Source organism: Quercus robur, chromosome 12 (assembly GCF_932294415.1).
Source record: "Quercus robur chromosome 12, dhQueRobu3.1, whole genome shotgun sequence".
NCBI classification, from domain to species: Eukaryota; Viridiplantae; Streptophyta; class Magnoliopsida; order Fagales; family Fagaceae; genus Quercus; species Quercus robur.
In genome coordinates this window covers 4986400-5001277 of record NC_065545.1, presented here as the reverse complement: position 1 = coordinate 5001277, position 14878 = coordinate 4986400, and the positions used below count along the sequence as shown (strand labels likewise).

The 14878-nt window shown below is 34.2% G+C and overlaps 1 protein-coding gene across 4 annotated transcripts in view; it reads right to left on the bottom strand.

Moving 5' to 3' along the window:
• The window catches only part of LOC126709784 (pre-mRNA-processing protein 40A), a 31342-nt gene extending 16763 nt beyond the window's left edge, over positions 1 to 14579 (bottom strand). The window contains exons 1-20 of one of the 4 annotated variants that reach the window (XM_050410126.1): positions 14392 to 14579; positions 10932 to 10971; positions 10785 to 10847; positions 10125 to 10190; positions 9704 to 10027; positions 9413 to 9610; positions 8523 to 8596; positions 8273 to 8342; positions 4202 to 4254; positions 4011 to 4068; positions 3544 to 3911; positions 3362 to 3434; positions 2935 to 3033; positions 2756 to 2824; positions 2601 to 2678; positions 2306 to 2392; positions 2147 to 2181; positions 1931 to 2036; positions 222 to 302; positions 18 to 110 (exon numbers count right to left, since the gene is read on the bottom strand). In XM_050410126.1, the coding sequence (XP_050266083.1) occupies positions 18 to 110; positions 222 to 302; positions 1931 to 2036; positions 2147 to 2181; positions 2306 to 2392; positions 2601 to 2678; positions 2756 to 2824; positions 2935 to 3033; positions 3362 to 3434; positions 3544 to 3911; positions 4011 to 4068; positions 4202 to 4254; positions 8273 to 8342; positions 8523 to 8596; positions 9413 to 9610; positions 9704 to 10027; positions 10125 to 10190; positions 10785 to 10847; positions 10932 to 10955 (2019 nt within the window). In that variant the 5' untranslated portion in view covers positions 10956 to 10971; positions 14392 to 14579. The remainder of the gene's footprint in view (positions 1 to 17; positions 111 to 221; positions 303 to 1930; positions 2037 to 2146; positions 2182 to 2305; positions 2393 to 2600; positions 2679 to 2755; positions 2825 to 2934; positions 3034 to 3361; positions 3435 to 3543; positions 3912 to 4010; positions 4069 to 4201; positions 4255 to 8272; positions 8343 to 8522; positions 8597 to 9412; positions 9611 to 9703; positions 10028 to 10124; positions 10191 to 10784; positions 10848 to 10931; positions 10972 to 14391) is intronic. The other 3 variants (XM_050410124.1, XM_050410122.1, XM_050410125.1) reach the window with 3 other exon arrangements.
• Positions 14580 to 14878: the final 299 nt, after the last annotated feature.

The following is a 14878-nucleotide window of genomic DNA, read 5'->3' as shown; positions in this document are numbered from 1 at the left end:
TAAATAAGGCAAAATACCTCGAAAATGAGCAAACGGTCCAATTTTTCAAGACGTGAGCATCTTTCATCATCTTCTAAGCGATCTTGAACTTTTCGCCAGTGTGAATTTACCTAAAATAAAGAAGAAAAAAAGAGAAAAAGAAAGGCTCAAGATTTTTATATAAAAAAAACATATAGTAACTTGTCTCTATGACTCTATGTACTACATTTTTCAGGATATACCTTGATAAAGTCACAGGATTCCAAAAATTTCCTGTATTCTGCTACATTCTGCCTATGATCCTCCACAGCCTTTTCCTTTTCCTGCATTCATATATAAAGGCATAAAAAGAAAGAAGCATGTGCTTACCGACATACAGATGGCCTCTCCAGAAAAATATAATCTCAAATTCTATTGAAATATATAAAAGTGTGTGCGCGCACGCGAGCGTGTTGCTAAAGCATCTTTCTCAATCTATATGCAACACAACAATTGTGTGTATACTTTTTTAATCTATGTAACTGCATGACCCATAGCTTTTTAAAATATTAATTCATATTTTTTGAAACGGAACATATGATGCTAGCTAATATATAAAAGATCTTTCTTTTTCTATTTTTTATTTTTATTTTTTTGTAAAAAACGTAAAAGGAACGGTTATGCTAATTTAACTGCCTCCTGACTCAAATTTTACTTCATTATTGGTCCCTAAGCACAAAAGACTGAACCAACAAACAATATCACAACCTAGAAAAACATGTACATCAATAAAATGCTTCACTGATGCATTTGTGGTATATCCATTACCTATGAATGGGAAAACAAATTAACATATTTAACCAATATGCATACGATGTTTGCTTCTCTTTCAAATTTCACGATTCCTATGACATAAAAAGTGTTCTGGACATCCAAGCAGAGTTCTTGTCTGGTACAGACATGGAACAATTTAAGATATGACCAGCAAGCTGAAAAAGACATTTACAGTAGACATTGGAACATAAGCTTTGAAAAAGCTATAAATTAATGGCATTTCATGCTAGCAGAGAGCTGGCAAGGCTGTATTCAGTTGTCCCAGAGCAGGTTGGAAGATGATCTAATAGTTTGAAAGCAGAAGCAAATTGGGGGTTGCATGTGAGTTCTTTCTTTAAATCATTAAGGAACTAAAGGAAAGATTGTCCCGAAAAATGTTTAAATTTGGTAGCAAATAATAAGATTTCCTTTAGCAAGATACACAGTTTAAGATTAAGTCTTAAATATTCATCAAATATCAATGCAATCTGACATATCAATATTTCTACAAAAAAGTGATAGGTAGAGAACAGCTTCCTTGTGTATTATTATTTTAAGCAAAGTGAGTCTATGTTCAACAGTCCAAGAGTTGGATCATATTTTAATCTGATCAGGGACTCTAGCTGTCAAATCCCCATAAGTTTACACTTTGAAATTCAGCCATTTACCCACTATGTTGTAGCATAGAGGAGACACTAGGAGTTCCCTTGGATTAGCTGAAACAAGGTTCTGACTTCTGACAAGTGAGGCCATACATCCATGGTTTACTCCCCACTGGGCCTAGCTTGGGTTTTTTTTTTAAAATAAATAAAAGAGAAGAGGTGCGAAACCAAGGATTAAAAAATTAAAAAAAAAAAAAAAAAAACCTCAAATGGAAGGAACACCTTTATTCACTTGGAAAAACCCATGCTTGTAATTGCTAATGCAAAAGAAGAGAATATGATTTTTCTTACAAAATAAAGGAATTTAAATGTGCTTAAATAAAAGTTTGATCGATAAATAAGCATTCCAATAATGAGAAGCTTTACATTGACAGCTAACATTATGCCCATCCTTTTTCTCTGATTATATATGGAATACTATGGACAAAGATCTGAAATTAAAACTGGATGCCTCTTTCACAATTGTAACATGAGCAAATGAAGTAGCAATTTCTTACCTTCCTCTCGAGTTCCACCATGTAGCTTTCGAAAAGATCCTCCCGGTCTCTAGTTCGTTCAACAGCCTTGAATCGTTCATCATTTTCAAACATACTAACAGCTTTGCTGATCAGGGAAAAATCTTCAGTTAGAAAATCTATAACATTTTGCTTCCAACCTAAAATTATTATTTCCAAAAAAAAAAAAAAAAAAAGAGTACAATGAGAGGCATGAACCTCCATCTGGTGGATGATGTTAGTTCTTTGGACTCCTGAAAAGACATCACACCAAAAAAATATATATATATATAAATATTTAGGGAGTTAAAAAGCAGCATATAGATCAGCTTTATAGAGGAATGCCAAAGGGGACATGATAAACTTCAATCAACATACTTCCAACATCTTTGTGAATTCTTCCCGAGCTTTTTTCTGCCTCATGCGCCTCTCCTCTGCCTCCAGTTTCTTCCTTTGACCTAAGTACTGGTAATAACATATATAACCAATTTTGTGTTAAAAAAAAAAAAAAAAAAAAAAGATGGAATTTTTTTATGTATATAAAGAAAATTAATAACCAAGAAAATTTTGAATCATTAAGGACTAGTTGAATTCTAAAACAATTCCATTTCTGCAAAACTGGGAAAAAAAAATCAAAGTAAAATCATTCACATAAGTTGCACAAAAGGCTTACCTCATTAAATGCTTGCTTCCGCTCGCCAAGTGTCTTCAGAGCACCATATCTTTTGTCATTAATTATCTCTCTCATTGCCTGATGTTAAAATTCATTGAGAAGCATTTAGAAAGTGATGAGTGATGGTCAAAACAGGAAAGGATTAACCAAGCTACCTGCTCCCAAGTCCAATCAGACTGCACATTAACAGATTCCAGTAGAGCTTTGAATGCATTTTTTGCCTCCTAAATACAAAAGATGAAGTGGAGTTGAGAAACATGAGAATGACAATGACTGCGCAGCTTCACAGTTCTGAACAAGAAACTCAATAAGAAATAAAACTGCAGGTCAGTACCAGCTTACTGGCATACACCAAAGGTTCATCATCAAGCATTTTCTCCTCCAAAGGAGTCACATTAACTTTTCCAGCAACTGCCATTCCTTTTTTTGCTTCCTGCCAGAGACACCACAGGAAAATGTCAAGGAAATCAAATCAAGTATTGGGTTTTGGTAATTGTATGCCTATTTTTGACAAGGTGGTTAATATGTTTTGCAAATGGGCCGACCAAGAGCAACCTTGTTATAAAGGATAACCTGAGCTAGATAGATATTGTTATGAACTTATTTTACATGACATGCACTTTATGGAAAATAAAAATCTTGTGCTTTTCTCCAAAATATGCAACCAGCATCCAGGAGGGCCAGGACAATTGTTGCCATGATTGAAAATAATAGTCCAATTGAAGACTTACAGAAGCATCTGCTGAAGAAACTAGCCTTACCTCAATATCTTGTACAGAAGCTCCATCAACAGAACCTTGAAAGTCCTGAGATATTAGGTTTTCAAAATGACTCCTGTAACAATTGAGGATACAGAAGGAACATTCAAACTGAAACCCTAAGTCAATAAAAAAAAAATAACATAATATAAATTCAAAATAAAAGTGATATAATAAGTCCATACGTTGATGCTGGGTTGGCATTGATTGAAGCAGCAGGAACTCCAGTACTTCCTGAAACAGCACTAACTGGAGAAGCAGCCAGTACAGGAGGTTGGTTACCAACTGCACTTGCTGGTACAGCAGGCTGTGCACTAGAAACGGCTGATGATCCAGAAAGCACAGGGGAAGGATTAGAAACTGCAACGACAGGTGTCACTAGAACTGGGCTCAAAGCCACCCCAGCTAATGTTGAAGTAGTGCTGGAGCTAACTGAGATAGTTGCCACAGATGTTTCAGCTGAGGAGACAGTGACATCTGGGGCATGAGAGGTCACACTTGGCTCTGATTGTGTTCCCTGGCTAGCTGCTTTTTGAGCCTGTTCACGAGCCAACTGAAAGCAAGCATCCCGAAGTTAAATTCCCCACCAAAAAATTAAAATTTTAAAAATTAAAGAAAACAAAAAAACAAAAAGCCAAACTTAATGACAAACCTTCAATTCCTCTGGAATTGTCCATTTAGATTCCTTAGTAACCTTGTTGAAATAATACCTGCAAAAGCCACTCCTATTATAGCTTAAAAAAATTGTATACATCAAGCATTAAAAAAGAAAATGATAAACAGAATGCCAAAAAAAGATACAGGTAAATGAAAATTAGACAGAAAAAGAAAGAAAGAACACACTTTCTTCCCTCTGGAGAGGTATACTCCTTCCACACAGTTGATGCATCAGCCTTCTGTTGCAATCACAATAATAATTAAGTGAGCATGTGAAATTGAGAAGAGTAAATTGTTCGAGAGAGAATACTAAAGTGTTTTAAAAATAATAAGAAAAAGGGAAAAATTAACAGGGTCAATACATTTTCACACACTAAGGAAAATAAAAAGAACATGTTCAACAATTAAAAGCAAATAAGAACAATGGAAAACTTACCTGCATACTTAGTTACTTTGTAATCTTTACACTTATACACACAAAATATAAAACAAAGAATTAAAAATAAAAACCAAATCAACCTAAAATGCTTATGTTTATATATAAAGGACATGCATGCCCCAGTTACGACAAAATGCAATTAAATACAGGAAGCAAAAACCATGCAAATTAAACAATATCCACAGTACAAGCAAAAAGTGAAAATTGACCAAAAATGGAATATTTAATGGTTAATTCAACAAGTGACACAAATGTGGCCCTAATTTCAGAAACAATTGCCATAAGTTTTTGTCCATCCAATATTGTCTCCAAAACAACCCCATAAACACAGAATATTCTTGGTCGTCCTAATATGACCAAAAAGAATAGTAGAATCCCTAAAGGAGCTCTTGCAAGAAACACTTACCTCATCCTTGCAGTCAGATGAGTCCTCTAAACACAAACAATAACACAACCTCGACAATTGAAGCTATACTGTAAGGTAAACTAAGAATGATATGTGAGCCCTTATGCACATCAAATTTGGACACATTTACAAGTTTCTCACTATACGTAAATGTTTAGTTACAATAGATGATCCATGATGAAACCATAATAAAAAGGTATATTTGACAGTGTGTCTACCATTCTTCCAACATTCCATGATCTCTATCAACCTGTAATACAAGATGAACACCATCCAATTAAATCATTCCAACAAAATCATTTGTCCATGATAAAGTTGTTACAGTATAACCGCTAATTTTTCTGACAGACAATGAACTCCATAATTCATATTAGACAAGCAGAGAACACTGTAGAGTCTCTGCATACTGCACAATAGAAACTCGTAATATATAACAATCTGAGAAGAGAAATTCCAGATTTTAAGCAACAGCTTCAAGTATGTGGAATGAATTCCTATTCCATTCATGCATCTATCCATACCCTTAGTATCCCAAACACATTATCCTGGAAGTCCTAATATACCTCCTATCACCTTTGAGATGATCATCCTCAGATTTGATGAAACTATCAGCCCAAAACACCCCCCTCTTAAAGCCTAATGGTACACATTATAGACCAGAGTTGACATAAAAAAGACTACTCAGTGCCAATTTTGAAGAAAATTATTTACCTGCATTGACATATGGCAAGTGGGGATGGTGAGCAGCACGTATAAAAATATTAAAAACTAAAAACAGAGTGACAAAGAATGTAATTTGCATCATCATAGTATGGTGAAGGGTAGACGCTTAACTTCTCAATTATAGTGAGGCTTATATCATTACATTATATACATAAAACATTGCTAAATGTTAACAGAGTCACCATATGACAGCAGCACATTAAAAGAGGGCAGCCTTAAGGCAGAAAATTTAATAAATGTTGTCACACTATATGTTGTCAAACAGGACATACTATAAATTTGAACACATTTGAGAACTATCAATCACAAATGAACTGTATGGCTATAAAGATGAAGCCCAATCAAAGGTTGAATAAATGAGCTCAAAAAACTAATCTGCTACAAATCCAACCAAGATCATTTACAATGACTTCCAGGTCTTACAAGAGAAAAATAAAAAAATTAATATTGATCAATAATAATATGATCTGGAACAAAATATTCCCCAAAAGACTGAAGATATTTTTTTTTCTTTTTGCTTTTTTTTTTAAAAAAAGGATTCATCTCCTACTTCTATATGTAGGACCATATCAGGTAAGGACTCTTTTTGCCTTAAAAAATGCAGAACCTAAGAGAAGAGAAAATACAAAGTTTCCATAGCAGCATCTGCTGCACAATCCAAAGCGTATTTTAGATAAAATAGCAACATCTTCATGTAAGCTACAACAAATTGGCAAATACTATTGCAAAATTCAACCCAGAAATCATGCTTCCTATTATTGCGAGGGAAATCAAGAGATAGCATCCAGTTCCTATATTTGACCACCAAATCAGAAAGTTTAAGCAATCTAATCTAATTAGAAAGAAAGGGAATCAGCCAGTTCAGGTCTATCTCATGCCTAGCACAATCTAAAAGATGAGTACATGATAAATATAAACAAGAGAAAGACGAGTACAGGACCAAGAGAGGCCAAAGTTTTTTAACACTAAATTTTAAAGACACTGTGAACACACATAATTCTCTCATTACTGAAATTTTAGATTCCATATGCTATTATGTCATCTCAACTACAAATCTGCTATTTCTTCACCTAAGAAAAATTATTTCTTGCCAGATTTGACAAGAAACCCACTTCTTCAGGTGGGTTAAAATACCCAGTTGCCCTTCAAGCTTCGTTTGGAAGTTCATAGGTGAATGGAATAGAATGGAACGGAATGGAATGATCATAAGGGAATGGAATGGAATTAAATAAACTTGATTGGATGTTTTAAAATAAAGGAATGAAAATGAATAGAATGTAAGTAATCTTCTTTGGGAGTAACATGGAGGGAATGAAATGAAATTATTTAATGACAATATTACTACTAGACCCCATATTTTAAAATAAATGGTTGAATATATAGGGGTATTTTGAGAGTTTTAGTAAAAAATTTATTAAATTTAATTCCATTTCCTACCATTCTTCCCAATTTTGGGGGAAACGCAAATTTAAGGTTTTAAGGGAATAGAGAAGAATGAGTATTCCCTCCTACCAATTCCATTCCCTCCTACTTAAACTCCCAAACAAGGGAATGAACTTTCCATTTCCTTTACTAAAACTCTCAAACAAGGGAAGGGAAGAATATTTTAAAATTATTCTTTTCATTCATTTCCATTCCATTTCATTCCCTTCTCCTAAACAAGGCCTTAATGACATGGAGAAGCTGAACTATGTTCTCTAGAAACCATTAGGTTCTGAACTTTTTCAGCAACCTCAGCCCCCAGGAAAAACACAACAGAATTGAGCACGGATTTGTATGTGCAGAACATAAATTACCATTAACTCCATTACAAGTCAAACTAGTGAGGCTAAGAAAAAAGATTCAGAAATATGAAATATAATACAATCCACCAACAATTTAAACTTGGGTACAGCAATTAACATTGACCCAGCATTTCATACCTCCAAAATCAGTAAGCACCTAATTGTACCTGCAGAAACACCCTTTGAAAACCATAGATACCAAACAAGTCATAAAAAACAAACAAAAGCATGCAACTGTTACAAAGGGGGAAAAAAAACCAATTATAATAAAAGGCACAGTACATATGAACATGAAAGATGGATAAATAAAAGTTAGTCTCACAGAACACATATCATGGAGACAGTAATATTGCTGTTTTGTAGAGCACAGAGGCAAGATTGCAATCCACATTCATCTAAAAAAGAATTGCACAATTAGGGAGAAAATGGTACATGAAAAAATAAAAAGAGGAAGAAGAAACAACAAATAAAAGCAGACGATAGTAGCAGACTATTGCCATAATAAATATGAAATTGATTCCTTATCCTACGACACCAATATTTGACATTGGTCAAATACATCCAACCACCAATTCTGGATTAAAATTGACCCTACATGATAAATAATATGCAAATAACAAATTGTTGCCTGCCTTGAGAAAGTGAAACGCCGCCTTCATAGTGAGCATATAGAGCAGTCGTTAAATTTCTCCAAACTTGCCATGACATCTACAAACCAGTGAAGCACATGCAAATAAAAGGAGAATTCGCATAAAACAATTATGATCAATCTGGCTCCAATTATCAGCACCCATAAAGAGAATAAAATTTGTGGCCATACTAAAACATTTCAATGGCATGTTCAACAGGTAACAGAAGATGACAATTAAATACGGCAAAAGCAACCAATCAGTAATCTAACTCACCTCAATTGGGGTCATCAATTCCGGTGGCTTCTCCCAACTAGACTGTTTCGTCCTCTTGTTGTAATAATATCTGGAAGAAAGCAAGATTTAGTCAGAGTGAGCTAGAGAGAAAAGAGAATGCCATCAACCATATCAAAGATAAACTAAAATTCAAATCAGAATGCTGAACTATTACAATGAAGCATGAGGTCAATAACATTGCAGGAGACAAGCATAAATAATAAGACCTGCAGCCATAGCAATAAATTACCTTCTCCCATCAGCAGATGAATGCTCTTGCCAATCAGATGCGGACTGTTGATTAAGGCTAGGGACATTTACTGCCTGGATCCAAATTAGAAATTCCAAAACCATAACTAGTCAGTTTTCACAAAACAACAAAAATAAATAAATCAACACACAAGGACTAAAGCCAGATACAAAAATCTATTAGTATTACATTGAGCAATTATCAGAAGCATATTTCAAAGTTTCTCATGTTACTGCTGAATTCCCATAAGGTGACTGCAAAATATCACTACCCTCCCCTCTCAAGTTATCTACCCTTCAATTCATACAACTGAATTTCCCTTAAGGTTATTGAAAATATGAATATCCACACCTCTCAGGTTATCTGCCTTTCACTCGGATTACAATTTTGTTAAAATTACTTAACATACATTGATAGGCTTACATTGAAAAAAGGCAGGAGAAATGATTACTGATGTCATTACATCATGGGATAATATTAAGGTTAAAAATGTCACAAGTTATATGGTGCAATAATCAGTAACCCAATCAAGTTAGCAGGTAAACCTAGTCTAAAGAAAAATTAGCAACCTGGTCAACAATTTCTAGTAATGCGTTAAACCAAGACTTGGATCAAATTGAGAGTTTGCTTTACCATGAGGATGCCAAGACAAGATTTGAAAACAACAAAGTAGATGAAAAAAAGGGGGGGGGGGGTGGATATATATATGTATGTACGTAACAATGAAGTAAGACTACAATACAAAGAAAATCACCTTCTCCAAATTAATATGATATTAAAATGAATTAAATATTATTAAGAAATGTTATATTACACTTTATGGGCTTAAAAAGCACATCATAAAATAGTGAAATGCAAAGAAAAGCAAGGAGAAAATGAAGAACACTTACAGAATCCGTAGAAGGAATGACTGGAGGTTGTTGACCAGTCTGCTGTACTGGTGTCGCAAATGCTGCACTCTGACTTCCAGAGGACATCCAAGGTTGCCCTGCAACAGGTACAACAGGTGCAGGCATTTGAGACATTGGCTGGAACTGGGACGATGCACTAATATTATTTTGGTGCTGGCCAAAAGAAGATGGTGCAAACTGAAGAATGCAGAAAAATGTGAATAAGTGCCAAATCTAGGCCACAAAATCAAGCAAAGCACATATAACAGGAAAACCTTAGTGAGATCTCACAGTATATGATGAAGAGATAGGTATTCCTGAGCCAGGCATATGATTCACTAAAGCAGGGGCACTTTGTTGAGACTGCAGTGGCATAGATGCAAGCGGCCTATTTGTCTGACCATACGGCAGTTGTATACCCTGTGATGATGGCATAGCATGACCAGGCAGAGTTGGCCTTGAAGGTAACTGCTGAATTGGTTGAGAAAATTGTAGTGGCTGACTTGGACCAGTAGGCATTGCAACATTGGAGGGGAACCCCTGTCCCATAGGCCGAAACTGCTGAGATGCCGGTGGAACAAATGGCTGTCCTTGCTGTGTTGGAACTGGCCGAAACTGTAGCCAAAGAAATTTCCCAGGACACAGTAACTCAAAACTCTTATAAAAGAACAGATGATAAAACTCACTAAACAAGGAAGGGAGAGGAAATTACTTGCATAGATAAAGATGAACCAAAACTTTGAGGACCCAAGGATCCAACTGAAGGAGGCCGAAGTGGCTAATCCGGAGAAAGAGAGACCAGGAACAAAGAATTAAAAAGTAAAATAAATGCCATATGCCTTCATATAAAATCTAAATAAAGTGTAAGCATTATATGAGATTAAAAATGATTTTCTATAAGCAAAGGTTCATTCAAAAATGATTTTCTTTAAGCAAATATTCATTCAAAAATGATTAATTGAGCAGACCAAAAATAAAAGAATAGGTTTAGAAACAATTCAGCTGACCACAATGTCAAGACAGAGCGAAAGTACCATGTTCACATAATCACATTCAAGTTAATTTTATTTGAAGAAGAATAAATTTTCAATCTAAAAAGGTAGGAAATATATTTTCATAATCAGAGGGATGCAAACAAAAATGACTGAGATACACAGATACTCAGGAAAAATTATCACACTTCAACCTACTTCCATGAAACCTTTGCCAGAGTCAACTTGTTTGAGATGAAAATAAACTCATACAGCTGAGTAAACAAAGCATATTCAAAGAGTTGTAACCACACCATAAAAATATGACAACAATAAATACATAACTTTGGGTGTATAAGGTTCAGATTCTGAGTTATAAAGCCAAAAGTTAAGTTTGCTACCTGTGAACCAGAGGACTGAGAGTTGTTGGCCATTTCACCACATAAGCAAGCCCCCTCAAATGGCTGAAAAATTAACAAGTCAGAAGGTTTTATTTATTTATTTATTTATTTTTTTAATTCAATAGCTAGGAGAGGGGGGATTTGAACCTTGGATATCTTTGCTAGAAACATCAAGAGGTACAAGGCTCTTGCATCAACAAGTAATAACATCTTATCAAAATCAATAAGATAACACAGTGCTACAGCCCCACAAACAGGAGAGCAATGTGCATCCATCTGCTTCTAAGAACTCAAATAATCTGGGCAAATGATATTGAGCTAATGAAAGAAAAAAATTCTAAGCCAACTTACACAGCCCATCATTGCAATATTTCTCTTAATGTTCCATTCAGGTCTTCAGTTTTATTAATAGGTTTCTGATCACAGCCATATGAACTATGAATAGTATTGTTAAAATTAGAACTCAAAACCCCAAGATCTAAGCTCAAAACTCATTTAAAGAAGAGCGCCTCAGGTACACTTTTTTGTTGCTTTTTGAAGAAGCACAAAGAACACCTAGGTTTGCTTTTTTAATTTTTGCTAAAAAAAATATGAAACATTAAAATTACCTACTCGATCTTGAAGGAAAAGACAAGGACCAGTGATTTATTATACAAACACTATTCTTAAGGTGTTATATTACACAAACAACTTTTTTTTTAACATATCAAAAAACACGAAAAAAAAAGGATAATTTACTATTCTTGTGCTTGTCTCTGTCTATTGAACATATCATAGTTATGTATTTTTATAAAACATGAGAGCTATATAAAAATGTTACATATAAAATTTCTTTCTTTCTTTCTTTTTTTTTTTTGATAGGTAAAAAATGTCAAAGAAAAGGGAATTACATATAAAATTTCTATGACTAGATTATTATCATATTGTCCAATGATAATTGTTTTCAAATTTACTACATAAAAATTTAAGAAATTGAAATAACTTATGTAAAATTTGAACTAACGAAACTTTGTGCAATTGCACCATCTTAGCTAATAGGCAAAATATATTAATATTTTGAGTTTATTAACGTCTTCTATTACATGTTATTTATCTTTGTAGCAGAGGTTATTATATATTATTTTTGAAATATTTGCAGTTCATTTCAAGGGTGCACTTGTACTTTGCTCCTAAGATCCAAGAGGCCTATGAGCTTAAGTGCACTCAACGCTTTTACCAACATTGATTATGAAGTGGGAAAAAAAAAAAAAATAAATTCTTATGGCTAATGTAACATTAGCTCTCTTTGTTTAATCTTATTATTTATTCCTATGATCATAGTGAAATGAGTTCATTGGCATCTCTATCAATAGAGATATTAGTTATGCTTACTTCAAAGTTCAAACACACCCTTTTGATAAGTGATAAAATCCATTTTAAAATAAATAAATAAATAAATAAAGGAGTGCAACCCCAGTTGATGGCAGGTATACAAGTGGAAAGTCCAGTTAAAAAAATAATTAAAAATTTATATGAAAGATGTTAATGAAAATTCAAGGTCCAAGAACTATAGAAAGTCAACAGTGGAATAAGCCTAAGAAGTCGAAGTCCAATCATACAAAGCCCTCCAGACTAAATACTTCAACTTCAAGGCATGCTTCTCTTTCCCTTCAAAGCACCAAACATTTCTTTCTCTCGAAAGACATTAGATTATACACAAGGAAACAGCGTTCCAAATCTCTCCATTGCTTCTCTTACCAAAACGTCCTTTCCAACAAGATAACGGCTTCCAGACTAAATACTTCAACTTCAAGGTATGCTTCTCTTTCCCTTCAAAGCAGCAAACATTTCTTTCTCTTGAAATACATTAGATTATACACAGGGAAACAGCGTTCCAAATCTCCCCATTGCTTCTCTTACCAAAACATCCTTTCCAACAAGATAAAAATTCCAACACAAAAGAAGACATTACCCAAGACATGCCAAACAAGCAAAATATCAAAGACCACAATTCCTAGGACACGCTCTCTCCCTAGCTTTTGCACATAAAGCACCAATCCAATGATTAACCCTCACTTCCTAAGGTTAAATGTAGCGAAGGTCTCACCTAATGACACACAATTGATGGAACATAAGCTTACCAACCTCCTCTTAGAGCCTTATATAATAACTCTTCACTTCGAAGCCTTGTGTCCTCAAAGGGATCCATTATAAATTGTCTCCCTCCCCGCAATGTAACTTTATAATATATAGGACAGCAATTAACTAATACATATCTTCGAATTCCCAATCCTGCACCTTTCTAATGAATAACGGGTTCAGTAAAAGATAAATCCACATTTCAAAAGAAAAAAACAAAAAAAAGGAAAATATATAAATCCTACCTGATATCAATCTAACCCCCCCCCTCTTTCTAGAAATTCACTTTCACTAGATCATCCCTCCTAAGGCCTTGTTTGGGAGGAGGAAATGGAATGGAATGGAAATGAATGAAAATAATTATTTTAGAATATTCTTCTATTTCCTTATTTGGGAGTTTTAATAGAGGGAATTAAAAGTTCATTCCCTTGTTTAGGAGTTGTTTAGGAGTTTAAGTGGGAGGGGAGGGAATGGAATAGGTAGAAGGGAACACTCATTCCTCTTTATTTCTTTAAACTCTCAAATTTTCATTCCCAGAATACCCTTATATATTCAATTCTTTATTTTAAAATAGGGGTCTAATAGTAATATTGTCATAAAATGATTTCATTCCATTCCCTCCATATTGCTCCCAAACAAGTTTACTCACATTCCATTCATTTTCATTCATTTATATTCCTTTATTTTAAAACATCCAATCAAAGTTACTTAGTTCCATTCCATTCCATTCTTTTCCCTTACTTAAATACATTCCATTTCGTTTAATTCATTTTCATTCCTTTATGATCATTCCATTCCATTTCCTTATTAACTCCCAAATGGAGCCTAAGGGTTTTGTCCCAACATTCTTGATTTTGCCATAATGTGCACATACATCACTTACCATTACCTATTTACATCAAAAGGCACACGCAACTCAATTGATAGCTTCCTTCATTAGTTCTCTTTATGAGCGGTCTTTTGCTTCGGGTTTCATAGATGGAAATTCTGTTCAATCTTCCACAGAGTCAACTCATACGTAGATATTTTTCAAGTTGTAAATTTTTAGGCTGCTTCGTGTTTTTTTTTCATGAAATAGTCTCTATTCAATAAACTTATTCTTCCTTACCAAAAAACAAAAAATAGGCCCGCTCGCGCACACACATCACTCACCATTCCACTTTTCCCAACTTAAATGACTCAAGAAATAATCATCAGAACTAAACACAAATAATTCAGACAACAATAGGTAGCTACAATCAGTATCTATATCTTCAGACAACCAAATTCAATAATGTTAATACCATTAAAAAAAAATTCTACAAGGTCGGGCTTCCTTAAAGGAAATCAGACAAAAATTCTGACCACCAAAAACCTAATTTCAATATTTCGTTTTTCTCTTTTGTCCTCTGTTTTCCCAGCAACCAAACAAAGAATAAAAATTTAGCAATACAAACAAATTCGAAAAAAAAAAATTGGAGTAGCAAAAAAAAAGTTGAAGGGAACTTACAGGCAGAGCAGAGGAGGAAGAAGCGGTGGGCAACAAGTACTGAACGAGTGCTTGTCGGTGGAGAAGAAGTGAAATACTTATGATCTCTCAGTGTCGGAATCTCGGGTGCTAGGGTTTAAGAGAGTAGAAGGTGAGAGAGAGAGAGAGGGATTTATAAAAAATAAAATCGTAGGAGAGAATGCTGGGAAATAAGAAAAAAAGAGAGAGATTAATTGTATTCCGAAAATAGCCCTAGAGATAGATGTGCGAAAAAATTCACACGCAACGCGCCCCGTGACTCCAATCCATCACTCATGAGTCATGACTCCTCGTGTGTAAGTAACATCCATCAGCTATAATCAGAAAAAATTCATGTATACATTTCACAGAATCGTAAAATAAAAGCAGGCGACAAAGTCTGTTTTAAACTCGATTTTTAAAAAATTAGGTTACGTGAAATCAAACTTAAAAAAATAAAAAATAAATATATGGAATTTGAGTTGTATAT